At 40.3% G+C, this 24,254-nt stretch overlaps 3 protein-coding genes, 1 long non-coding RNA gene and 1 other non-coding gene across 7 annotated transcripts; 4 read left to right on the top strand and 1 right to left on the bottom strand.

The window, feature by feature from the left end:
* The first annotated feature begins 56 nt into the window (after positions 1 to 56).
* LOC145708703 (uncharacterized) lies at positions 57 to 12,227 on the top strand. Of its 3 annotated transcripts, none has more exons than XM_081786399.1 (7): positions 57 to 84; positions 6,055 to 6,143; positions 6,346 to 6,492; positions 7,203 to 7,321; positions 10,557 to 10,640; positions 10,723 to 10,843; positions 12,090 to 12,227. In XM_081786399.1, exons 2-7 carry the CDS (start codon positions 6,056 to 6,058, stop codon positions 12,185 to 12,187), a joined length of 657 nt encoding a protein of 218 aa, XP_081642525.1. In that variant the 5' UTR covers positions 57 to 84; position 6,055; the 3' UTR covers positions 12,188 to 12,227. The 3 variants fall into 3 exon arrangements, with proteins under 3 accessions (XP_081642525.1, XP_081642524.1, XP_081642526.1); XM_081786398.1 differs by lacking the exon at positions 57 to 84 and adding an exon at positions 3,175 to 3,533; XM_081786400.1 differs by lacking the exon at positions 57 to 84 and adding an exon at positions 4,625 to 4,739.
* Positions 12,228 to 13,963: 1,736 nt separating this feature from the next.
* On the top strand, positions 13,964 to 17,425 carry LOC145708701 (uncharacterized). Its single transcript, XM_081786396.1, has 6 exons — positions 13,964 to 14,211; positions 14,571 to 14,998; positions 15,046 to 15,292; positions 15,384 to 15,780; positions 15,826 to 16,221; positions 16,266 to 17,425. Exons 1-6 carry the CDS (start codon positions 13,964 to 13,966, stop codon positions 16,716 to 16,718), a joined length of 2,169 nt encoding a protein of 722 aa, XP_081642522.1. The 3' UTR covers positions 16,719 to 17,425.
* Positions 17,426 to 18,853: 1,428 nt separating this feature from the next.
* On the top strand, positions 18,854 to 22,886 carry LOC145708702 (uncharacterized). The gene is made up of 7 exons (XM_081786397.1): positions 18,854 to 19,150; positions 19,195 to 19,623; positions 19,664 to 19,882; positions 20,068 to 20,237; positions 21,215 to 21,634; positions 21,678 to 21,885; positions 21,932 to 22,886. Exons 1-7 carry the CDS (start codon positions 18,893 to 18,895, stop codon positions 22,010 to 22,012), a joined length of 1,785 nt encoding a protein of 594 aa, XP_081642523.1. The 5' UTR covers positions 18,854 to 18,892; the 3' UTR covers positions 22,013 to 22,886.
* TRNAY-GUA (transfer RNA tyrosine (anticodon GUA)) lies at positions 19,926 to 20,011 on the top strand. The gene is given in 2 exon segments: positions 19,926 to 19,962; positions 19,976 to 20,011. It is a non-coding gene; the product is annotated as a tRNA-Tyr (tRNA).
* Positions 22,887 to 22,993: 107 nt separating the features above from the next.
* Positions 22,994 to 23,536, bottom strand: LOC145708705 (uncharacterized). Its single transcript, XR_014134856.1, has 3 exons — positions 23,480 to 23,536; positions 23,360 to 23,435; positions 22,994 to 23,319 (listed from the first exon to the last, which is right to left on the bottom strand). It is a non-coding gene; the product is annotated as an uncharacterized LOC145708705 (long non-coding RNA).
* Between the last annotated feature and the right edge of the window lie 718 nt (positions 23,537 to 24,254).

A 24,254-nucleotide genomic window follows, 5' to 3' on the forward strand; every position in this document is an offset into this window, starting at 1 on the left:
ATTTTTGAAAAAAGGGGAACGCAAGAGCTGAATTTCAAGGAAAAAACTTCTTTCGCAGCAGTTTTCAGAGGAAACAAGATGAAGGTAATCAATCAACGTTAATTGGAGCTTTTTTTTTTGGGAATGAAATAATTTCGGGAAAAGTGAATTATGTGCTAACAAAAAGTAGAAATGTCAAAAGTATGTGGATAGGAGCAAAAAGAAATTGAGAAAATCGCCACAGCAGCGGCTGACATTTCTAAATCTCTCAGAAATCGCGTGACGCGCCATTTGGAGAGAGCGCCATTTCCGCCAAAAATATTTCGGGAACCACTTAAAACGCACATTGTTTTCTCAACCTTGGCAGCGTTGCAAGAATCCCTAAACTCGTTTTTAGGAATTACGCTCGCTTTTCTTTTCAGGAAACAGTGTCGAGCAAAGCCTAAGAAAATCCAATTGAAGATAAAAATTAGGCTCGAGTGAGAAATTAGAAAGTACGTTATTGATTGAGTGCGATAAACGCGAGCTATCTGCGGCTCCTTCATTCGTTTATTTTGTTATCTTTATTATGTAATTCTATTTTGTCTCCGGGGATGATTCTTTTTATCAAAAAATTTCTCAAGGAGCGCGCATGAGAATATTCAAATTCCGCCGCTCATATCCGAAATCTCACTTATCACTTCAATTACGCAAAACAACCAACACAGAAAGTGCCAGTATACCAGTTTAATTGATTACAAGCGCGGCATGAAAAATTTTCCATTTTGAGTAGGGGCTCGTCACTCACTTTGCATAAAGGCAAACCGCCAACATCTGATAAATTTCTAGCGTTATGATTTTTTTCGTATTCCCAATTTTTGGGCGGCGTTTTTGGAGTGGCCGCCTCATCCGGGCTCTGTGGTCGAAGGCGAAATCCATTTTGAGAGCGCCACAGGATTTCCATTGTGCACCAACGACTACAAATTTCACCCACTCAAGGGGCGAAAACAATCACTTCTGTATATGGCCTACTGTATATCTCCGACCACTCTTCTTCTTCGTCTTTATCGGCTTTGAAAGGGACACCCTCTGTTTCGCAGGTTTGGCCTGGCACTGGCTGGCTGACGCACTAATTTAATTTACTCGCAAAAAATTGCCAGAAGCTGATATATTTGGTTACCAAATATCATTCTGCCACCCCCGAAACACAATGGTGTAGTTGTCAAAATTATCGCGCGCAAAATTTACCACAATATCATACTTTCTATTTTAAGGAATCGAATGGAGATATTAATGAGTCGCGCGAAATTTGTTTTTCACATCAGCTCAGCGATGTTTTGAATGAAATCGTCTTTGCTTTGTTTCTCTCACAAGCAGTCATTTACACTTTGAATTTTCTTTCTTTTGCAGTAAACAACGCACTAAAGGAACGACTAAGTACGTGGAGCGCTTGATTCCTCCTTTTCTCCGGCGGCTTAATTTTCAGAAATCATAAATTGGGAAGTTATAATTTTGGCGTTCGACAAAGGGCTCTTTATTTGCTCCAAAATATAGCAACAAGGAGATTTTGATGGAAATTTTTTGTGTTTTGAGTGCTTCATTCTCGCTATTTTTACTGTCTATAAATAAGGAGGGAGCATAATTTTGGATGAATTGTGAGTGATTGATGCGGGCACGTTTCAAAATTGCACCGCGAAAAAGAGCTCTGTCAACCTTTCGCAATATAATTTGTTGACCTCGGCTGGATCACTTAAAGCAGCGCGCTATAGCTACTAAAAGCTTTTAATGATTTCTTAATCTTGTGGATTTCGCGAGCACTTTTTGAGTAAATTCACATTTGTGAAATTTCAAACCTTGAAACTGGCTCAAAGCGAAATGTGATCGCCTCGCGCAAATCCGAAAAAGAAATTTTGTCCTTCGTCACGCTCACGATCAAAAGAGAAGAGAAACAAAAAACCGAAAACCTTTTTTTCACTTCTGACTCGGATTCTCCCTTCTAGCGCGCTCCACAAAGTAGGAGCGATTTAATTAAATTATCAAAAATATCAAATGCTAATTGCCTCATTACCCCTCTAAATATAAACCTTCCTAATGTAATTTCTCAATTTGTGGCCTTTCATTTCCCCCATCAAAGATTACGCTCTATAAACACAAACCTGTTACGTTTCCGACTAGATCGCAACCGATCTTTGGAAATCGAGTTTTCAGCCTTTTATTAACCTACTGCGGGTTAATTGCATGTTTTGGCGGCCCCCTCTGATCACCAAAAAGAAAATCATCAAATTTTGGACAATCGAATTTGCGCTTTTTCTTCTAGCGAAATCATCGCAGCGCGCCACTGTTTTTGATGAGGACTGGCCTTGGCGTAAAAAATCTAAAAAGTGGCTTGGAATTGCAATTGAAAATAGCACTGCGGCCGGAAATATCTCCTCTCAAAGTGGAAATTTCGAGGTTTTGGGCGGCATTTCGCATCGAATCGCCCTATAATGGCGAGCTTGAGACATTCTTCTGAAATTTTCAAAATCAAATGGTGCCGTCCTGGCGCTTAAAAATCATTTTTACTAGCGCCCCTCATTATTATCAAAGAAACACAGGAATGGTTAGAACTTCCCTTCTCTTTGCTGCTTAGAAATTAGAGTTTGCATTTATGTAAGAAGAATTGGTTTTACGTTAACTGTAGTTATATATTTTATAACTCGTCCTCTATTTATGGCCAAATATAGCGTATATAAATATCGTTAGGCGTTATTTCATTTGCGCATATCTTTTATTACGAATAAAGCGATATAATGAGAGTTATCTAAGATAAGAACTTAAGCTTTAAAGTCCTGTTCCATAACCTTAGGTTAAAATTTCTACAATTTACATTAATCCGTTAATAACCCAAAATTTTTAATGATTATATTTTTTTTTGTAATTATTTTAAGGTAAGATAATGAAGATAGTGAAATATCTTAAACTTAGGTTACTATTTACTGATTTAGATAACTCCGATTACTTCATTTTGTCCGACTTTAAAATGAATAAAAGCTCAATGATATATCATTGATGTTGCTAACGCAAGATTGGTATTGTACTACCAATTGTACTATTGGTATATTAAGAGTTGGAGCCAATAATAGTTCAATTTAAAAAATCAAATAAAAAGTAAAATTTTTCAAAAATTGATTTTAAACTAGGACGCATTGAACGGCAAATTGAAGGTCTAAGGATGTGCATTTGAATTTGAAATCACATAACCAATATTCTGGCTTTGGATAGCGTTTCGGAGGTGGCCGCGGCGGTGTGCGCTGGCGCTGAGTGAGCGCCACCTCTTGAATAGTTTTCCGAATCACAATTGATAAAAATGGAATTTTCTGTTGTTACGCCAAACTCGAAAATTGTTGTACCCTTAAATAGTATAATTTTCATTATCTCGAAAATTTTCGTTTGACAATGCGAAAAAACAGCAAACGCCATCCGCGACCAGCTCGCACCCGACCATCCCGAAAGAGCCAACCTTGGACAGAGTCAAAATGAGAGATAAACGGACAATAACTTATTTTATCAGAGAAGCCCAGAAAAATTAAAGCAAGGTATTTAAATTAAAAAATAAGAGTTTCGTAGATTCACGTTTTTAATAATCTTAGTTCTATAAAATTGGAAGTCACATATAATAAAATTCAATTTCTAATTTAAATTTATACGTTTTCTTAATTTCTAAGCGGCTTCTTATTTTTCTAGTTCAGGGAAATTGAAAACCCGCTTAGAAGTTAGAAGGCGCTTCTTAATTTAATATGTATGAAAATAACTAATTTGTTCGCAATGAATAAATATAATCCAAAATTGCTTCAATTGATCTTATGAGTTTGTATTTGCGAGATAAAAATATGCTCAAATGGTAAAATTTCGTTTTTATTTTTGAAGGAGAAAATCGCATTGTAGCCCGCGACCGCAAAATTTCGACAAAGCTAATTGCGCTCGCGGAATGAAAGTCTGCTCTGGAATTTGTTATTTGGCGAATTCGAAATTTCTGGGAAGGATTCGAGGTTTGCGACAACCACGCTACCGCATCAAACTCATTTTCCACCCATACGAACTCATTCTCAACTCGAAAAGTAGAATAGCATTAATCCCATGCTGATAACAAGTTATCGTAGATACACAGAATAGAGGGTCTCTTATTTTTCACTTCTCTTATAAAGATTATAAAGAGATTATCAGAACTCTAGATTTGTAACATATTATGTAGACTACATAATGGAGTTGGAATAAGTGATTTATTGAAGTGTGATCAAAGAGCTCAAATGTCCGACATTTATGAAAAGCTGAGATTATAGGTAATTTCTCGGCGTGTTCAATTAAAAAGACATTAGACATGTTTGACTTAAATTACACCAACACTCGATTACTTTTTTATGTTGTGTTTAAAATTGGACGCCGCAATAAGGATTATTTATAGAACTATTTTATACTTTCATTTTTCTCAAGATAAAAGACACGACTTAGGGACTTATTTACAGTTAGAGGAGGTTACCGTAGATTGAAGTTCAGAAAGTTTATCGAAGACTCGTGAAATTTCTGTCTGAAAAATGTTTTGGCTTAGAGCCTTTGTTTTGTCGAAATTATGCGGTTGCGGCGTCAATTAAATGCGCCTCTTTTTCAGAATTCCGAAAATGAAAAAAAAATCTTTTCGAAATTTTTTACGTTTTCGTCGCCGCTGTTTCGGTGCTACGCCCTGATCGCGCCAGCAATTCGTAATTTTGAATTTTTGACGCGAATTTTTCGAATTATGTCAATGCGTAAGTACGAGCCTGGGCATGTAATTGCACCCATCGCACCACCAAATATTTGGCGCTGCGAAATAATTCTAATCTAGATTTTTCTTCCGGCCACTTTTTTTTATTTTATTTTCTTATTTCTTAGATACACAGAGCGATTACTGTAAATGCGGTACAATAGGCAAGTTCAAAGAGTGAGAGAGAGCTTCCGTGGACGCTTTCCGCGGCGCTAGAAAATTTAGGCCTCTTGAATATCGAAATTGAAAATTTCTCCAAGGCCCTTGAATTTTTGATTTGAATTTTCGCCGCTAAAAATTCACCACAAATCGAAATAAAGGGAAATGATATTCTCACTGTTTCCTTTTTTTTCAAATGCTCGAATTTTTTGAATTGAAGGAAATTCTACTGCTGAGTCGTTTTTAAAGTTTTTGTTAATGACTTGTTTTGGATTCCAACTTGGTTTTTTCGGAAATGGAAATTAGAAAAAATCACTCAAGCTGGGAAAGTGTCTTTATTTATCGTTTACGGCGGGAGAGTCACCCGGTGAATACCTTTTTATAATTATTCAACTTATAAATATCGAAAGCTGACCCCGGAAATATTCCTCCTCCGCGGGGAATATTTGCCCTTTCAACTTCCAGACCTTTCTTCTTTCTTCGATTAGACAATAGAAAACGTCGCTAGAATCGAGCAGAATCGGGGTTGAGCTTTAAAAAGTTGATTTTCTAAATTTTTTCGTGATTTAGCGCGGCGCTGTTTCGGTTTGTGCTGCCAGTGGCAGCCCCATTGTGTGTTGGCTTTTCATTTTAAAATGACATTTATTGAAAAATGTTGGAAAGCTATTGCGTCCTGCCGAGACACTCTCAAAAACGCACTTTTCCGAGAATGCCCACAAATGATGAGAGCGAAATTTTTGGGCGATTGTTCGCGCTTATTAAACAAAATCACCTTCAAGAGAGAAAAATTGTTTCAGCAAGAGAGAGATCCTGGGAAAACAGCAAACATCGTCGAAGTAATATAGAAATCTTTTGATTAAAAAATGCGTATGATTTTTTTCTTTATTTTGATTTTTCTAAGAACGTGAAGAGGAAATTTTGCGGCGCCCCATTTCGGAAATTTTTAATTTCGCCGCTGCGAATTCCAAATTTCGAGAATTTTTTGAGATAATTTGGAACTCGAGACTTTCATGCTTTTTATTGAAAGTCCCGTTTTTCTGATATTTTCATTTCGAAATAATAAAAAGCCGAACTTGAACTTCCAGAGTAAATCATCCATTTCAAAAGCATTTCTATTTCCCCCTTTTATCAAAGACAGAAAAGAAACGAGAATTTTTCAGAATGACTCCCGATGGACGCCTTCCAAGTTTGACAAGTTCTCTTAGAAGCGAAACGATCAACAACAAAGTCCGAAAAAATCAACTTCCAGGTACTGCTCATAATTTTAAGGGTAGAACATGAAATCGGCGCGGCCTGTCCGCTCAAATTTGTTAAAGAAATTATTTAGTAACAAAAAAACCGGATTAAGATTAAAATTTAGATTAATATTGCTTATTATTCAACAAATAATTTTATATAACCACTTTTTATAAGTATTTATACTTGTTAACATTATTAATTATTATTTTTAGTGAAAAGCAAGCGACGTCGGACTACTTCGTTTTTCTCCAACTGGCAGCAGTACACGGAAGAAGAAAAGAACAGCTTCTGTCGTCTGAATAACCGCTCTTTTTCCGAATTCAAAAGAGCGCGCGACTCTGCCGCCAAACTCGCCCTCCGTAAGTCAGAAGCCATTTTGATTATTCCACGGCGAAATCATCAAACGACGAAAAAAGATTTAATTAACTTTTTTTATATTTGAAGAATTATCAAAAGGCTTGTGCTTTATCTTGCGTAACCAGTCTCAAACTCGCAACTTTTCCGGTCTTTTTACGTGCGTGAAACTAAGTGATACATCTTTGAACTTTTTTCGTTTAAAAAAATCAAAAGAGTTTATTTTATAACGATTCCAATTACTAGAAACATAAAAATGGATCGACAAAAAGTTTTGGTGTTACATTTAGAGTTGATTTGTTTTTAGAAAAATATAAAATGAAGATCTTCTACTTGAATTTTGCCCGAAAGTTAACACAGTGACACCCTTATTTAACTTCCTTCCGAAACCCTTAAAAGTTCAAGCCAGCCGAAAATAATAAAAAAAATATTTCCAAGTTGATGTGCCGAATGTTCGATAAGGAGTGTTATCTATTCTGTAAGTCGACTGAAGCGTGAAGAGTTCGTTTTGAGAATTCTCGAGCTATATTTTGCCTGAGCTTCTCGCTCTAGGAATTTCCCCTTGGCTGGATTTACGCCGCGATGAATATTTTCGATAAAAAAACATTTTAAAAACAAAATAATTTTTCTTTATCTCGCCAGATGCTGGCTGGTCTCAGTTGTCGGACATTCTCCAAATTGCCAAAGACGCATTTTTCCGAAAATATTTTTTAAGACAAGAAGAAGAAGAATCAATGCCCGTTTTGCGAGAAAAGCTACCAACAGCTAGTCACCTTCAGGAGACACCTGGTCGCCCACTTCCACTGCACCCAGAGCAGCAATCCCTGCAATCAGGTTCGTGCTTTTTCGCGCCGAAATTTGGCGCTGAAATCAAAGACAATGGCTGTTTAGTTAATTAAGTTAATTATGCTGGCGTCAGGGGCCCGTTAAAACGCGAAATTTCGGCCAGATGTAAAAACCGTGTTTTATGATGCTCAAACGAGTAAAAATTCAGATATTTTTATGAGCGTCAATGTTTTAAGGGCAGGAATGCGGCCAAAAATATTAATTGGCGTAATTGTGAAAAGAAGTGCTATTTTCGGTGGAAGCGAGTTTTGTAATTTTGGACTTGAAAACGTTAGCATTTGAAATGTTGCCATTTTTGGTCTCTCTGATATTTGAGCTCGTCTTTCGAATCTCGGACATTTTCTGCCACCACCATGACGCAAGGTGACCTTTGAGGCGGCATTTTTGAAGAAAAATTTGTTCAAATCCGAGTTCCATCGGCGCTAGAACTGATCCGATCGGCGATCGCCCAGTGAATAAATTTTACCCTCATTTGAAATTCGGGGTCGCAGCCCAGCGGACGTTCCAAAGCCCAAAATTTTTCATCCTTTTTTTTCAACCAAAGCAGATAAAAATTCACCCCCGGGTTGAGCGTTTGCATTTTCAAATCAATGAAACTGCTATAAAATCGAAACCTAGCCGTAAAATTATCTAGCGATAGTTTTAGTCTGGGCGGCGGGTCGGTCTTTCAAGCGCCTTAAGAAAAGCTTTTTTAATATTTTTATTGCAAATTTTTATTATGAGCGTTTTGGCTGTGCGTTAGGCTGACTATTGACAAAGGGCGACATAAAATTTTGCTCCGCTCAGTTGATCATTAAAAGCTCGCCGCAGTTGCCAAAAACTTGGACGCGGCTCGCTTCAAAAAATATGTTCAATGAAGAAAATGAAAAATAAAGATTTTTTTCAACTCCCTTTGAAAATTGAAGTGAGTCTTTCGATCTTTCGCGCGCGTGGAAAGAGAGTGCAACGAAGTAAAATACAGTAATCCCGAGCCCGTAAGTACAGTCGACTCAGCGTCCCAGTGAAATTTTCCTTTCAAACTTTTATTCAAACAGAAAAGCGCAGAAGTAGAATTTTTCGATCAAAAGAGGAAACAATAGCCTTGGGAATTTGCTCTCCATGGTGAACCGTGCTCGGACTGAGAAAATTTTTTCTCGCTTCTTTTTTTCTAGTTTTTTCATAAAATCAGAATATATGTTTTTTCCGCGAGTTGTTTACTCAGAAATTTTCTTGAACTCGAGCATCATAATGTGGTGCGAATTTTTGCACATTTTTGGAGACAACAATGTTATTCGCACATGAGACGAGTAGAGAGTGGTAGAATAGAAGCGCCGCTGCAGTAAGAGCAACAGTAAGTGGAGGACTAAATTGGTGGAGAAAGATTTGATTAGCAGTGCTGGAATCTGAGCGGCGCGGATTGTTTAGGGCGCAATTACTTACCAAAATCGGCTTGTCGTAAAATTTAAAAACTGAAAATTTTTATATCACCTGATTAGACGCGCCTGCCTGGCGGCTAAAAGGTCACAATCAAAGCCGATCTGAAAACTCTTAATGATTGATCCCCTTAAAAATGTTTCTTAAGAATGATTTTCGTTGTTTATTCAGCTCTTCTGAACTTGGGGGAGTTTCTCAAGTTCGGGCCAGAGCTTTAAAAATATTGGCTTTGCTCCAATCTGTTGCGCATTGATTTCACCCTGCTGCTCAACAGTCACAAGATATAACAATATGGCCTATTGATTAAAATGTTGCAAATTTTAAGGGCACGCCGCCTGATTGAGGTCAATACTATATTTTCGAAAATTTAAGCGCCGCGCATATGGCCCGCTTCTAAATTCGCACGATACTGTCACCGTTCAAGCGTTTTTTTTTTGTTAAATATAGTGGTCTTCATATAAGGTTAAAGCCGAAAAATCTCGGAAGCAATTATGAAAAATTTGTGTACGGCTACAACACTTGCGCTGCGGCGGAAGTTTTCTTTGATCTTTTTTCGGATAAGTTTCGCCGTTCGTGTAGCTTCGAAAAATGACAATGTTCCGGATATTTTATGAGCTTCCGTGAGTTTCTGATTTTTGCTTTTCTTCTTCGTGGAATACTGGAAAACGCCGCCCGAGTTATATGAATATTTTCTGCGTTTCTGCCTTTTCGCCCGGATAATCATTTTGCTGAGCTAAAATCTGGCAAAAACAAATTGACTCTAAGTGCTCGAAAAGTCAAGGATCGATGTGAATATTTTGCGAGTTTAGTCGCGCTTATGTGAAATATATATTTTGTTAAAATATGGCTTTGGGTAGCTTGGCCTATCGATTCCTGGGTGATTTCACCAACTGGCGCACAAAACGCTTAGGCGGGTGAGCTCCCTTAAGTCGCACAAACTTTTTTTAAAGATAGACAAATGATTGCACTTTGAAAGGAAATATCTCCATCGGCAGAGAGCTGCCTCTGCTCGGAATCGATAAATGCAATTTTTCAGACGATTATTTTAGGGGCCGCAAATCAATAAACTATGCAATAGAGCGAGGATTTTTCAAATAATAAAAGCTCCCTTTTTCGACGGCTGGAGGATATTGCTCCCCGATTGAGAGGAAATTCGCATAATCAATTTGTCAATTAGCTGGACTTGGGCACGCTTTCACCCCGCGGCGACGCTTTCCATGAAATTTTCCATTCGCAATCTTTCTAATATTCGGATGTTTTTTCCATCTAATCATTCCGACTAAGTTCACTGGCGCTCTGCCAAGACATTTTTAAACAAGTACTTTTCTTAATAAAGAGTAGCACATTTATGATTGTCGATTTGGTAAAATAAACCGATTAGCTTAATATAGTGATACATCTTATTCAGAACAAATATAACATTTGAGCACAAATTAGAGCGTTTTTCTGTGAAGATAGCCATAAAGAGCTCTTTAATTCGACATTGATTGAAAATTTCACTTGGCGCGGGGAGCTCAATAGATTTCAGTTCAAGTCAATAACTCAGAGTTTTTCTCAGGCTCAGCCCGCTTGAGCGTGTGCCCAACCCAGAAATATTTCCAAAACAAATATTCCCACACCAGCCGGCTATAATTCTATCAATAGTCTTTAAGAATTTACATTTTGAAAATTTTTATTTAAAAACTTTCCTTATTTAAAAGAGGATCAACTTAATAAGAGTTGAGTTTTTCGCGCCCTGGAAGAGACACTCGCCTGGGGCGTTTTTTGCCAAAATTTCTAGTGCTGCAGAAAAATTACTGTCGAATTTTAGCACTCGAAAGAACAAAAGCAACGCGAATCCGAGGCAGAGCAAAATCACAATGAAAAGCCAAAGATGCAGAATATCGCCACCACTGTAAGTAGCGCGCGTCGACACCGGAACCTGTTGAATGTAGCTGCCCAAATAAGTTAAATACAGGACAAATGCGAAATTTCAGAAGCGAACGCGCTACATATCTTTGAGAAACAGTGAGTTCTGCTGTCTCTTCTGCCACACCTGTTTCCCGAACACTGCCATAGACGACATCGAGCACCACTTAGCCAAGCATTCTCGACTAGGTGAGTATCTTTGGGATGTTATCAGTCCTCCATGAAAATACGGCCGTCACGATTCAAAATTCCCAGGGAAATTCAGCCCATTTGAATTTAACGACCATTTTTGTTGGCACTTTTTTCCGTCATTAATTCAATTAATAGGCTTATCGATCAAAGAACTTGTGCTTGAAAAAATCTCATATATTAGCCAGAAATGCTATCGAACCCAGCCAGTGGGAAAGTTGCTCGATATTATTATCTATTTGGGATGAATTCTTAGCGCGTCATGAAAATAGACAGCGAAATACCTAAACTCTTACTCGCAGCTATGAAATTTTCTTGTCCTCTATGTTGGCAGCCAATTAATAGTATATACAGTGAATGGAAATCGGCTTTCGTTCGATTTTCTTCATTAAAAATTGCAACCTAATATATTGATTTTCGAAAAAGCGCGACCTTTTGGCCTCGCGCCCGAAACTTTATAAAATTTATTCTACGTCGTTTTCTTAACGATTTCAGAGAGTAATCAAATTTTTTTACAAGCTTTTTTTTCAGTAATCATCAGATGTCTTGACTCGTATCTTTTTGAGCATTTCTAAAACTATTTTCACCTTATTTGTGGATATCATTTAAAGATCTTTTCCAGCCAACTAAAATGTGTTATATTCTTGCTCAATTTTAATTTAATTATTTTCAGTCAGATAATATATTTCTTTGAAATTCCGATTGGATCGATAGATAATGGCTTTGGAGCCTTTGGCCATGTGCCCGAAACTTTATAAAAATTCATTCGGGCGGAGCGTTTGCGCCTAGCGGCCTGAACGCGCCGCCGCCACTATTGCGCGAATCCTGCAGCGCCGCGAATTAAAGGAGGAAAAAAATGAGAATCGAATTTTGTGGGAAGAAAACTAAGCGCAACCTCCCTTGGGGAAGCCTGCGCTTGGCGCACTTCCTCGATTTCACTTTCTCATTTTTTCAGATGCGATTTTCGCGAATTTTTTTTCCGTGCCCAGCGCGAGAAATCTCAGAACTTACAGTAGAGATGAGGCAATAAAATGAGAGAGTCCGAAAATCATCGTGATCTTCCGGTGCGCAGCTTTGTGAGTTAGTTTTGTAAAAAGCATCTCAATAGATAGAAATTGTATGTTCGTTTGTCCTAAAAGCATAAATATGAAAAAACTAGCAGGGTATTTACTGGATCATGAGAATTTTTACTAAGAAATCAAGGAAGACTAATCGTATAGTTCTGTAAGTAATTTGAGGTTTTCAGAAAACATAACAAAAGAGCTGGAAGCTGTGATCCGCACTAAAACAATCCTTACCACCTCAACGTCTGCTGCGAATTCGCCGAGTCCTACTTCTGGGTAATCCCCTCAGACCTCCCCATCAGAACCCAAGAGCGTCTCCAAACATTTCCCCTTGTGATTGAGTCATTTACCAAGCCCACCATTACAAGAGCAACCAAAGTACTTTCCCGATCAGCGCCAGCGAGACCAATAACTCCCTGTTTCCTTCAATTTACCCTTCTTATAATTTCCTTACTGATTCTTTCTTGAGGCGGCACACGTGTCTCCATGTCACAGTTTCTTTTCGTTCTTTCCTAATCTGAAATACTAGTCCAACGCGTCAAATTCCATGAAAAGTAAAAGATAGCGCCACTTCGTTTCCCTTCGAAAATCGAAGTTCCCTTATTTGAATACATAAATTTTTAAACTGATTTTTTAAAAATCCACAGCGCACCAATATCGCAATCACACGCGCTTACACTCACGCATAAGGAGAACGCGCGCACTCGCCCAGCGACGCACAGAGATCATCCCTTTTCATCGATTTTTGCAATGTATAATTTTTATTGCGCAAAAACCCTTTGGAAATTTGACCGACGAGGGAGCGCGACCAGGAGGCCGACGCCGTCCGCCCAGCAGCGCCGCGCTTTCAAAAAAAAATAAATTGCTAAGTTTAACATTTTTCACAAAATTGAGAATTTAACGAGGGATGATAGTCTCTGCATCGCCGCAATTCGAATCAGTTTTTTTCGACATCGTGGGAAACTCGCTGCGTAATCTCGGAGACGATGAGAGAGAACAAACATATTTCCAGACATCCGGAAAAAAGAGATTCCCATTCTGATTCAGGACTCTTGAAGGAAACTTCTGCTAGGGAGTAAGTTACCTAAAAAGAATCAAGTTTCAGGGTGACAGATTTTTGAGAATTATTTTCATAAAATATTATCAATTTTCTGTCCTTGCAATTTTCTTCTGTGACAGCAGCGAAACGCGGCACAAGCTGCCAATTTGCGCGCTCGAGGTAATGAAAGCCAGGCTAAGATGGGCCCCAAGGCCAATTTTAAAGTCGAATTCCCTAGAGTCAAAGGCCTCCGGATAGTCGCTAATTGCGTGAACTCGCAATTTTTTATATTCTAAAATTTAGAATTTCAGCTCCACCCGCTGACTTTGGTTTTTCAACTCCATTGTAAAAAATCTCTTGTTTTTTGAAATGTCGATCGAATTTTCAGCGTCAAGCGTTCATCTTCTGCATTCCCCATTTGTGTGGTAGGCGAGTATAGTGTGTGAGTGTGTGCTCTTCCATAATCGATTGGATTTTTTCACTCCATCTTTTCCAATTTCCTAGCAAAATTAACCTTCACCGCGTTTCGGACGAAATCTTTCTTGATTTCACAAGGTGGCCTCATTTTTCATCAAAACTCATTCTCTTCTGGTTCTTAATCGCCTGTATATCATATACAGTGTATGTGACTTCTAGCTTTCAATTTTCTCTAATTTTCTTTATTTATGTTTCTGCTTTCTTGTCTCTTTTGTTTCCTGATGTCAATCAGCCACAAACTTGCTCCTCTGTGAAAGTGTTCTCTGCCGACCCCAAATGAGGACCAGAATATCTATCGAAGACCCATGAACACCCCATCTGGGCTCTACGGAGGGCATTTTTACAAGTAGTTTTTCAAAGTTACTCGATTGCTTCAGCCTTTTACAATACACCTTTAACCTTGCTGTCATTTTCTTTCTATTCTTTGTGGTATTCTACTAACCAATTTCTTGTTCTCTTCTTATTCCGTCATTTCATTCAAGTTCAAATTTCCTTCGAAAATATTCAAGAAAAGCTGGAATGGCAAATTTCAAATTTTAGATGGCTGCGAATCGGGCTCCGTTTGTGTTACAGGGAGTGCCGATTTTATCATGCGACCGTTGCCAATTCTTTTGCTCCGACGAACGGTACCTTATGGCGCACATGTCTGTCGAGCATGGCGAAAATGAGAAGAGTGTGCCTAAAGTCGCCCCAGGCGAAGTAGACGATGCAGTCAAACAAGCAATCAAGGCACCGCCGAGGAGACGTGAAATTGAATCCGCTATCGAATCCACTAGCAAAACACTTAGGTGTGTACTCTTCTATGATTTCACTTATTGTTTTTCGAGTAATTTTGATCGAACAGTGATTAAAATTTTAAAAACGGCGAGAAGAATTATTTTGGGAGTATAATCCAATCTGAAAGATCTTAGACTTTAGCTCGTTAATTTTGCATTAGCGCGAAAAAATAGATTTTCACCGAAGCGCCTTAATCATTGATGATTTCGTCCTTTTTCAATTTTTTCTAATATATTATGAATAAATTTCACTCAGCTTCTTATATACAAGCTCGCCTGCGAGTTAGAATAGGTTTAGTTATTGATGAAATATTTCCAAGCGGTTTTCGACTTAAAATAGGAGTTGCCTCTTGGCTTATATTTTTGTTCAGCTATTTATACGCGGCACTTCTTGCAGATCCGTCAGAGGGGCCGTCGCCGCTTATTAACAAAGCTAATCATCAGACGACGCCCCTGCAGCTGAGTCCGACAATGCTCGCTTCGGCGACGCCAAACTCGATGATCTCTCCGAGCCAGCAGAACACCACTCCAGGTGCTGTTCCTTCCTTCACCTCTGCAAACTCGTTGGAGACCAACCAGACCTCATCAGATAGTCAAAACCGCTCCGCCTCAGCCCGAAAGAGACGCCGCTCAGAAGACGAATCGACTCCAGCCTTTAGACCGGGAGCTTTCGGTCCAATGGGAAATTTGCCACTGCCAGGCGCAGCAGCATCAACACCAAACCCCAGCTTGAATATTCTGAACCTTTTACAAATAAGCAAAATGTCTAATGAACTCGAAAAACGCAACGCCCTTATAGGTGAACCTCTCGATTATCTTTCAATATCCACTAACAAATATTTCCAGAAACGATAAAGAGAGCACGTATGGCGAATCATGCAATGAAAATCGAGGACCCAGATGAAGAGATCGTTGTCGAACCTTCTGAGCCAAGGGAGGAAAAAGAGTCAAAGGGATCAGATGAAGACGAGATTATTGAGATACCGACTGAAGAACAACCCGCTCTATCTCAAGAGCCCAATTTTGCTCAAACTCTGCAGAATCGCATGAACCCTCTGAGCCAACTCTTTCAGCAGCAAAACTTGCCAAAAAAGTTAGTATTGTCTGAATAGAAGTGATTTAGTAATGTGACAATTTATACAGCCAATTTTTTTGAATATACGCTTTATTTTATGTGCATTTAGTTCGCTGGCATTTCCGTCTTCCGACTCGCTCGTCTCTCGAGGGAAATCATCGAATATGTTTCCCAACTTTGCTCTCCAGAATAGCTTGCTCAAGTTCCACGAGTCGCAGCAGCGAGACAAGAAGAAATCCGTCAGTCCTGTCAGTGGCTTAGACCGGAACGCGAATTCTGGTTTGAGCCTAGTTTCTTACCACGGAGCAAGTAATGGAAACTCTACGGCGAATACGGGAACCTCCGGTTCAGCTTTAGTGCCAAAGAATCCAATACTCTGTAACATTTGTGGCTCAAGCTGGAGAACACCGAGCGCGCTGAACATACATATGCGAGTTCATACTGGCGAAAAGCCGTATAAGTGTATGATCTGTGGAAAGGGACACAAGCAAAAGGGCCAGCTCAAGGTAGGAGACCCAGCTCCAGAACGTTTTAGAATTCTTTTCTTTTAGGTCCATATTAACAAGCATCACCCGGGACAGTGGCCAGCAGTTGGGAATATGCTCAATCAAATGATCAAGGATCCAAAAAAGTGTTCCATGTGTGGCGAGGTCTTTGTTGAGCCCAAAGAATTATCTAAGCACATCCTGGAGTGTGCGCCGACGGGATTGTCGATTCCGCCTGGACAGCCGCGTCCTTCGTGCGACATCTGCGGGATCACATTCTCCTCAACTCTCAACTTTAAGCGACACATGGACTCCCATCGCCTCGATAAGGGTCAATCCAACGCCCCTTCTGAAGTCAGCGATGTTTCCGAGTCAAACTCGGAGAGCAAGTCCTCGACTATTCAAATTCCTCCAGGAGCTCCCATTCACTCGCCCGAGTTAATGCAGAAGCTCAAAACTCAGGTAAAGGACATCTCCTTATTCAACATAATAAATTCATTCTTCAGTATGATTTACTTCCGGGAGCTGGCAAGGCGTGGAGAAACCCTTCAGAGATGTTTTACAAATCGTCGTCCCAGGCTGCAAATATGGCTCCTTCTATCATCCCGAGTATGTTTTCGTCAGCTTCTCTCTTGGGCCAAAGCGCTGCGTCTGTCATGGAAAGTAGTAGCACTTCTCCTAGAAGCTCTCCTCCTGGGAGCAGCCAAACTAGCCGTATGTCGCCGACTGCGCCCGTCCAGGAGAACAATTCAACCAATTCAAACGGAGTGAAGGAAGCCTCCCATGTGGCCGCCAGTCTCGCGGCTGCAAGTCTCGCTGCTAGCAAGCGCGTTTCATCTCCGCTAATAAACGTAGCTTCGACTCATGTTTCCCAGTCAGCCTCTCCCTCGCCACAGCAGATCAGTGGCTTTTCTGTTGCCGATCAAGCACAGCAGGCGACGGCGATTGCCACAGAATAATCTCGACGAATCTTCAATATTTCTCGAATCTTGACTTTCCAAATTTTGGACAAGACAGGTACTCCCTCTTTCTCATCCTTCCTTCCACCATCCTGTACAGTCGCCCGCTTCTCTATTATTCTTTATTTGTTTAAAATCCTTATACAGTATGTTTTAGCTGTCATATGCGGACGAAACGGCCAGTCATTTGAATCCCTTTTTCGCATCAAACCTAAACTAGAGGCCGTGAGTCCAAACAAGTTCACAGCTCCAGATTAGTTCCGACCCTCAAAATAAATGACCCCACTTTCGTTCGTTCTCATTTATCGTTAACCCGTAAACATATCTCAGCGGGTACTATTTCGAATGCTTACTGAGGCTTTTTTACCTTAATTTACCTTACTCGTCATATTTCATACAACTTACGTTTGATAACAAAGACCGACTTCTCACCCGACATCGTGTTCGCGACCTTTCAACCGAGTGGCGGAGTCCTTCTTATCGTCCCCATTATATCTTTCAACTCATGCCGCCACACTACCATTCAAGTAGCGAACCATACCTTTTATTATTACCTCAAATGTGCGTGAAAATTCCTCGCTTTCAAAATTGGTAGGGAATCTAAGTTATCTAACCGCGACCTTGATTGCTTCAAACTCATCTCTCGCCCGTGCTACATTTAAATTCAAATTTACTGTCCACAACAAGCAGATGCAGTATCATTATCATCATCTCGTATTTCATCATTTCCGAACAGAACGGCACAGTAACATCAGAACGCGGTGAATTGAAAATTTTGAGCATTTTTTTATCTGTAAATTCGTCCAAATTGAAATTTTCCGAAATTCATGTGTCTCATTTTAACTTTTGTGAAGTTCAATTAATATTTAATTTATAATAAAATTAAACCAAAAGCTGTCTCCATTTCTTATAAAAAAACAAACGCGAAGGGATGAAGATGCGATCTTGGAAGAATACGGGGTAAAGTGCCGTGGCAGTAAAACGGGGAGAAAAAGGGTCTGCGGAGGAGCCATAATTGAGCCAGTTCATTAATACCTTTGGTGTGATGATCTGTGCGTCGTTAATGATTTGATTTCGTGTCTTGAATTCGCTAATCCACTTCCCTGTTTTGCTCAAAATGCTGAAAAGGGCTTCACAAGGTGAAAGATTTGCGCGTGGCTTCGGATCGAGCTCAAAGGTCGCCTTCAATGTTGAGCGCTCTTTATTGCTACAAGGAAAATTTTGAAATCGATTTCGAGATCATCCTCATCCTATCCACCCCTATTAGCGTGTATTATATTAAGCCACTCGATTAAACTTATCTAATAACTCCTTAATCAAAAGAGAGACAAATTTCTTGAAAGGAAGCTCTGAAGAAAAGAACTTTCGGTAAGTGCAAATTCAAAAAAAAAATCAACTCGACTGAGTGTTTCGAAAATGCTTCCTTGTGAAAAGGTCTCTTATCTAAACAAAAGAAAGCCCAAAGCCAAATTTTTATGACTTCAACGGGCTTCTTATAAAAAAGTTGCGAGCACAGAGATTGTCATTTTTATAATTTTTCGGTGCAGACTCTCCAGTGGAGAGTCTCTACAGTTAATCTCATCCAATCTGTGGCTGAAAATCCCAACCACCATCCCTCGCTTTCTTGACTCTCGGAAAAATTCCCCCGGGGCGAAAATTTTTTTTCGAAGCCACGACGCTGGATCATCTACCCGGCACCCTATTTTTTAATATCAGAGATCGCCTCGGCCGCACTTTGAATCGAAAACGTCGAGTCTTCATTTTTTTGTTATTTTGTTGAAAAAGCCAGCTCAATATATGAGTTGTATGTGTAACGAGTTTTTTCCCTTCGCGCTAATAGGCCTGAGACATATTGATTTTAAGAAAATTAGCTCCAGCAAAAATATATCGCCTTTCATCGCGTAATTTTTCTTGTATTTATTGTGTCTTGCTTCGCGACAGTTCAACGTTCACTTTCAAGTTGTGTTTCTTCACAAGTTCATGTTTCTTACATTCCGAAAATAATATTCGCAAGCTGCTTTTTATATTCCATCGACGCAGTAATCTTCAAAAATCGCCATTGACTCACTATTTATTCCAGCTGAATTACTCCTCGCTCTATCAAAATTTTTTTGTTATTGATTTATCATAGATATCTCGATTCGAGCGATTTCTATTTAGACGTCAAAACTGGGATGAACGGGTTCGGTCGTGCCAGCCTGGCACAGATCAACCTGATAGGCTGCAAAGAATGTTCCTTCAAATGCACGGACAGGAGGTATTTGGCTGCGCACAGTCGCATAGAACATCGCCAGAACACAGATCCAGCCGATGACGATTTCGTCGACAAGCTAGTTGTATTCGTCAACGACACGACCGTCAAGACGGAGCAGATCATGGAGTCGCTAGTCGAGAGAGCCCAAGGCCTCGTTGAAGAGCTTATCGATTTCAAGGTAGAATTGAAAATCTAAACTCGCGCTGAAATTGCTTCATTTAGAGCTCCTTTCCCAAGTGTGACAACATCACCGCCAAGTATGACTACCACGACGTCGACAATACAATGGAACAAGTAGAAACGAGCGTTGAAACAAGCTCTACAACCGAAAGCGGCCTCTTTTCCGACTTTGGCCTCTCTGCTCTGAGCAACCTGACTCAACTTGCGCGGCTAACTCAGAACAACGCAAGCACTACCGCAGCCAGCAATACGGAATCGCAAAGTGGCACTGGCATGTTCAACAACGTCTCCGCCAGTAACTCTAAAAACAACAACATTCTGAGCTCGTCTATCAGCAGCTCTAACTCGAAAAGCGCCAACACTGCAAAATCAACGACCATTACTATCGCCCCCAAGCAAGCAAATTCATCAACAACTTCTCTCAGCAATCCCGTTGTGATTACCCTCGATCAGCTGAAGCAAGCTACAACCGTGAGTGCACGCATTCCTTGGTCAACTCTTCTATTTTTAGCATCACACTATGAAGGAATCGCAAAGACAACGCGCTCACCCAGAAAATGCCCCGGCCTGCCCGATTTGTGGGAGAGTGTGTTCTACGACTTGGAATCTGAAGCAGCACATCGAAAAACACTACGACATCCATCCTCAGAAGGGAGTTGTCAAGAAAAAATTCGAAGAAACGAGGTCCGCCGCGACTAATAATTCGCTGGGATCAAATTCTGGCGCTGCAGTATGTCTTGATATAAGTTTGCAAAAAAATGTTTCTTCCTCAACCGTCGATAGCTCAGTTGGCAGAGCGGGAGACTGTAGAGGGCTAGCAGTTATCTCTAGGTCACTGGTTCGAATCCGGTTCGACGGAAGCTTTTTTTCTTTTTCTGAAGCAAATAATTCTAGAAATCATCACAGAATATTTAGCTCGCCGTTAACCCCGCGACCTCTTTATCATTTGCGCCGTCGCCCTCCTCCCCGTCTTCTTCTTCACTCGGTATCATCGAATTGCCCACATCTTCGAACGACATGAGCGACTCTAATGAAGTCACAGTCAAACAAGAACCTCTCGACGAAGTCGAAAACATCACGGGCAGGTCAGTAGTGGTAAATTATTGCTTCTGCCACTCAAGTAGTTTAAGCACAGTAAGAATCTCTTGCCTCCCTCTTCGAAATTAAGAGATTCTGATCGGAAAAGAGTGGAAGGCATTTTATAAATAACTCACGTCCATTTCAGCGTCTCTAAGCTTGCCGCTCGTAGTTTTCCGGCCTCCCTAGCTCTGATAAGTCTGCGATGAGCGTCGGACCTCCCCCTCTGTCCAAACCTGTTCTCGGACTGCATCATAATTTCTTGCGTTCCTCTCACCGGCCCGGACAAACCTCCGCCAACACATTACTCTCCATCAACAAGGATAATACCCATTCTGAGAGTTCCTCCCATTCGTCGAAAAATTCTTCCCCGATGTCTTTGTCCCACCTCTTTAATTCCCCTTCGCCTCTTAACCAACCGAACCCCTCTGATCTAGGCTATCCGCGCTTTCCTCTGCAACCGACGCCCTTCCCAGTCCAGCCGCCAGGAACGAACAGGAATGAAATCTTTGTTCCGCAAGTTCCCAATGTGCCGAAAGTTTTCGCACACTTCGGAAAAGGCACTGAAATGCTCGCGACTTATGAAAAATTCGAGAGCGCCCTGCGTCGCGGCATTCCTAAAGTAGAGGATACAACCACGCCTCAACCTGTTCTCAATTTTTGCGCGAACCCTACCCCAAATCCTAATATGAACTTACCCAATCAACCGGACCGGCAATCTCAATCCAGCCAAAATAGCTCAGAGCTTGTGCAGGAAAAAGACTCTCAGCACGGAGGGGAAGACTTGAGTAAAGGCGACAGCGAAGACAACGTTTCGGCGGATAATAACGCTAACGACACTCCACAGAGCTCGAACGGGTTAGCCGTTTTGAAGTTTTTTTGTTTGTGGTTATTTTCTAATATTGTGTGTTGATTCATTTTCGATTTTCTTTTAGACTAAGAATTTCTAATTTTGGTTGTTTTCACTAGCTTATGTTAAAAATAGAACGAGTCCGGTGGTGAAGAAACGTCGGCCAGAGGTGCAGCTTATGCCGAAACCGTCGATCGTCGCCATTCCTACCGCCACGCCAGTTACTTTCGCGATCGCATCGACGACTGCTGTCCCAATCAAGAACAGCGGATCAAATCCGAACACAAGAAGCACGGCTATAAATAGCACCGTTTTGAACAGGCTTCCCTCGCCCAGCGACAATAACCACATCTGCTCATTCTGCGGGAAAGGATGGAAAACGCGTTCTGCGCTAGAAATGCATATACGCGTTCACACTGGCGAAGAGCCATTTATCTGCGCACTCTGCGGGAAGGGACACAAGCAAAAGGGTCAACTAAAAGTGCACATAACGAAACACCATGCCGGCTGTTCTTACCCAGATCCCAGTTTAACAGCAGGAGCCGCCTTCCAACAGTAAGCTTAAAAAAAAGAAAATACATACCTATTAAACTTGCAGCGAGAAAGAAAAATTAAAAATTCTGAGAGGTGCAAGGCCAATTGCTCCTGCTCCAGTGGATTGTTCACCAAAGGTGAACCCTGTGTTGAGTAGGCAGACTGAGTTCGACTGCCATCAATGTGGATTGGCATGCCACTCCTGGGCAAACCTAGAAAAGCATCTGCAAGCTCACGAAGAGGCCGATGTAGCTGGCGATTCGACTTCCGAGGTAAGCCAACTTCGTGAACGAATTCAGCTCTAACAAGAATCTTTAGAATAAGATGTCTATATTGGAGAGCGACAAAATGTGTTCATCAGACGAAGAACGCGACAAAATGTCGGAAGGCGAAGGGTGACTTCAGTACCCCCTCTTTCCGCACTTCCCATAACTCCGCTACTAATCAAAGACAAAATTCAAGTACTACAACTATTCGTCCGTGTATTTATTAATTACCAACTTTACTCGTTTCTTCGCCAGCTCCTCTGAAACAAAGCATTATTCCTTCATTTGATTGACTTGACTTTCCTTAGCTTCAACTTATTATTTGTTCAATTTACCAACTTAGTAACAAAAATGTTGCCGATTTTATTTTCCATCCCAACTTAACGTTAAGTTCATTTTCGTTCCATTTAAGTTTCTCGAGTAATTCTGTAAAAAATGGACTCGATACCTTTATTACCTGATCTATATTCTAATAAGTTAATGTATTAGTAATACCGTGCTATTGTGGGATATTGCAACTGTTTAGCAAGGACAGTTTGAGTTCAAGGGGCATACTTTTTTCCAAAAGTAGCGCCAATTGATAATGCCGCCTCCGTTAGTCGAAGTGGCTCGTAACCAGCCGCTGGTTTAGTAGACTATATTGTGAACGTTGAAACTGATCAAACGGGCAAGTACAAGAGTAAGAATCCCACACTATTGGAGTCTGAAGTAAGCTCGTAGAATTTTCGGTTTGGCCAAAAAGCCTGCTCGACTGTAGATAGCCCTAGCGTTAGAATTTCAGACGACGATATCAGCCTTTATTTTTTCATTGACATGAAACTAGAATGTTTTGATTGTTTCTTTGAGAATTAGACACGCTGGTCGATCTGTTATTCTCGATAAGTTTATCTCTTTGTTATAAAGTTTGTTCCAATGTTCCTCACTTAAATCAACATTTAAACCTCTTTCCTTCTTTTATGTACATTTATTATCAAAGAAAATTATACCAATAAAAATGTAATGATATCCTTATGATTGGACTGGGAATGAAAGTTCTTTTTTCTTGCTCAACCCATCATTTTTATTTATTCAAAATATCTTACAAGCAAAGCACTTTAATTTCCGCGTCTGTCTTCTTGAAGTTTTATTCGAAAAAAAAAATTAACTTTAGTCAAGTTTTTCTTGTAAAAAATGCAAAATCAAAAAAATATACAGAAACAAGTTCATACAAGACTTAAAAAAGGGGAGGAAATTCGCGTACTTCAATCAGAGCCCTCTTCCGAGCTTGAACAAGACTCTTCTTCTTGAATTTCGGACTCTTCTGATGAAGATGATGATGACGAAGACGACGAGGATGATGACTTTGATGGAAGGGAGACTGATGATTTTTGCGATTGCGAGTCGTAAGAAATCGAGCAGTTCACTTCGTAGTCTGTTGTATCGAACATTTGCCCCCGTGGACTAGTATGATATAATATCTATCTTAAAGATGTTTATATACCTTCCATTGCTTGAGCTTGCACTAGAGCTGATCGAAATCGATGGTTGGACAATAACTCCTTTATGATCGGCCACTTCTAATTTTAATTGTCCATTATACTCAAAAAATACCGCTGTTCACCTTGTTGAGGAGTAGCAGGAACCAAATTCAAAGTTTCATCCTCCGAACTTAGGTTTCTTATAAAAGGTCAGCCACTAACGAATTTGAGGGTCTATTATTTTGAAGGTGATAATTCTACTTATCAGCATTGTTTAGGGCGTGACCGCTCCCTGACAAGTTCAACCTTGTGGGCGATTGAGTGCACTTCCAAATCGCAAACTTTACCGGGTCATTTGATTTGCAGGTGATGTTCGTAAGAGTGTTATTAAATGGTTGAGTTCTTTTGAACATTTGCAACTGTATCATGAACCCGGAAAAGCGCAATTTCACGACCCATTCCCGATTTCTGACTTTTTGTCCGAAGAAGAGCTAGAGCTGCTTGATGATGAACTGCTGCTCGAGGAAGAGTAATTTCTTGAAGAGAGTGACCGAGACGGAGAACAGCCAATATGAATATCTTCCATATCTCCTTGCCATACATCATCCTTTATTGAGTGAGAAAACAGATATAAATGAATGCGTTCATCAGTAGTATTACTCCCATAAGCACTCTGCCTGTAGTTGGTAGTGGGTATCTGGATGCTCCACGAGCTCAGCCTGCGTTGAACAGCAACATCCCATTGATTGTTGAGATGTTTTCACTCCGTGATGGGAGTTTCTTCAGAAAATAAACGGCACAGGCTGAAAATTTCTCTCACTGGAATTTCCAGGGTGAAAAGCAGAGGGATAAGAAAGGATTTTCTCTATGCCCTGCGTGCTAGAGGTCAGTAGAGCGATTGCTCGAGAGTCAGAATCA

The sequence above is a fragment of the Oikopleura dioica genome, chromosome XSR, assembly GCF_907165135.1.
Source record: "Oikopleura dioica chromosome XSR, OKI2018_I68_1.0, whole genome shotgun sequence".
Classification (NCBI taxonomy): Eukaryota; Metazoa; Chordata; class Appendicularia; order Copelata; family Oikopleuridae; genus Oikopleura; species Oikopleura dioica.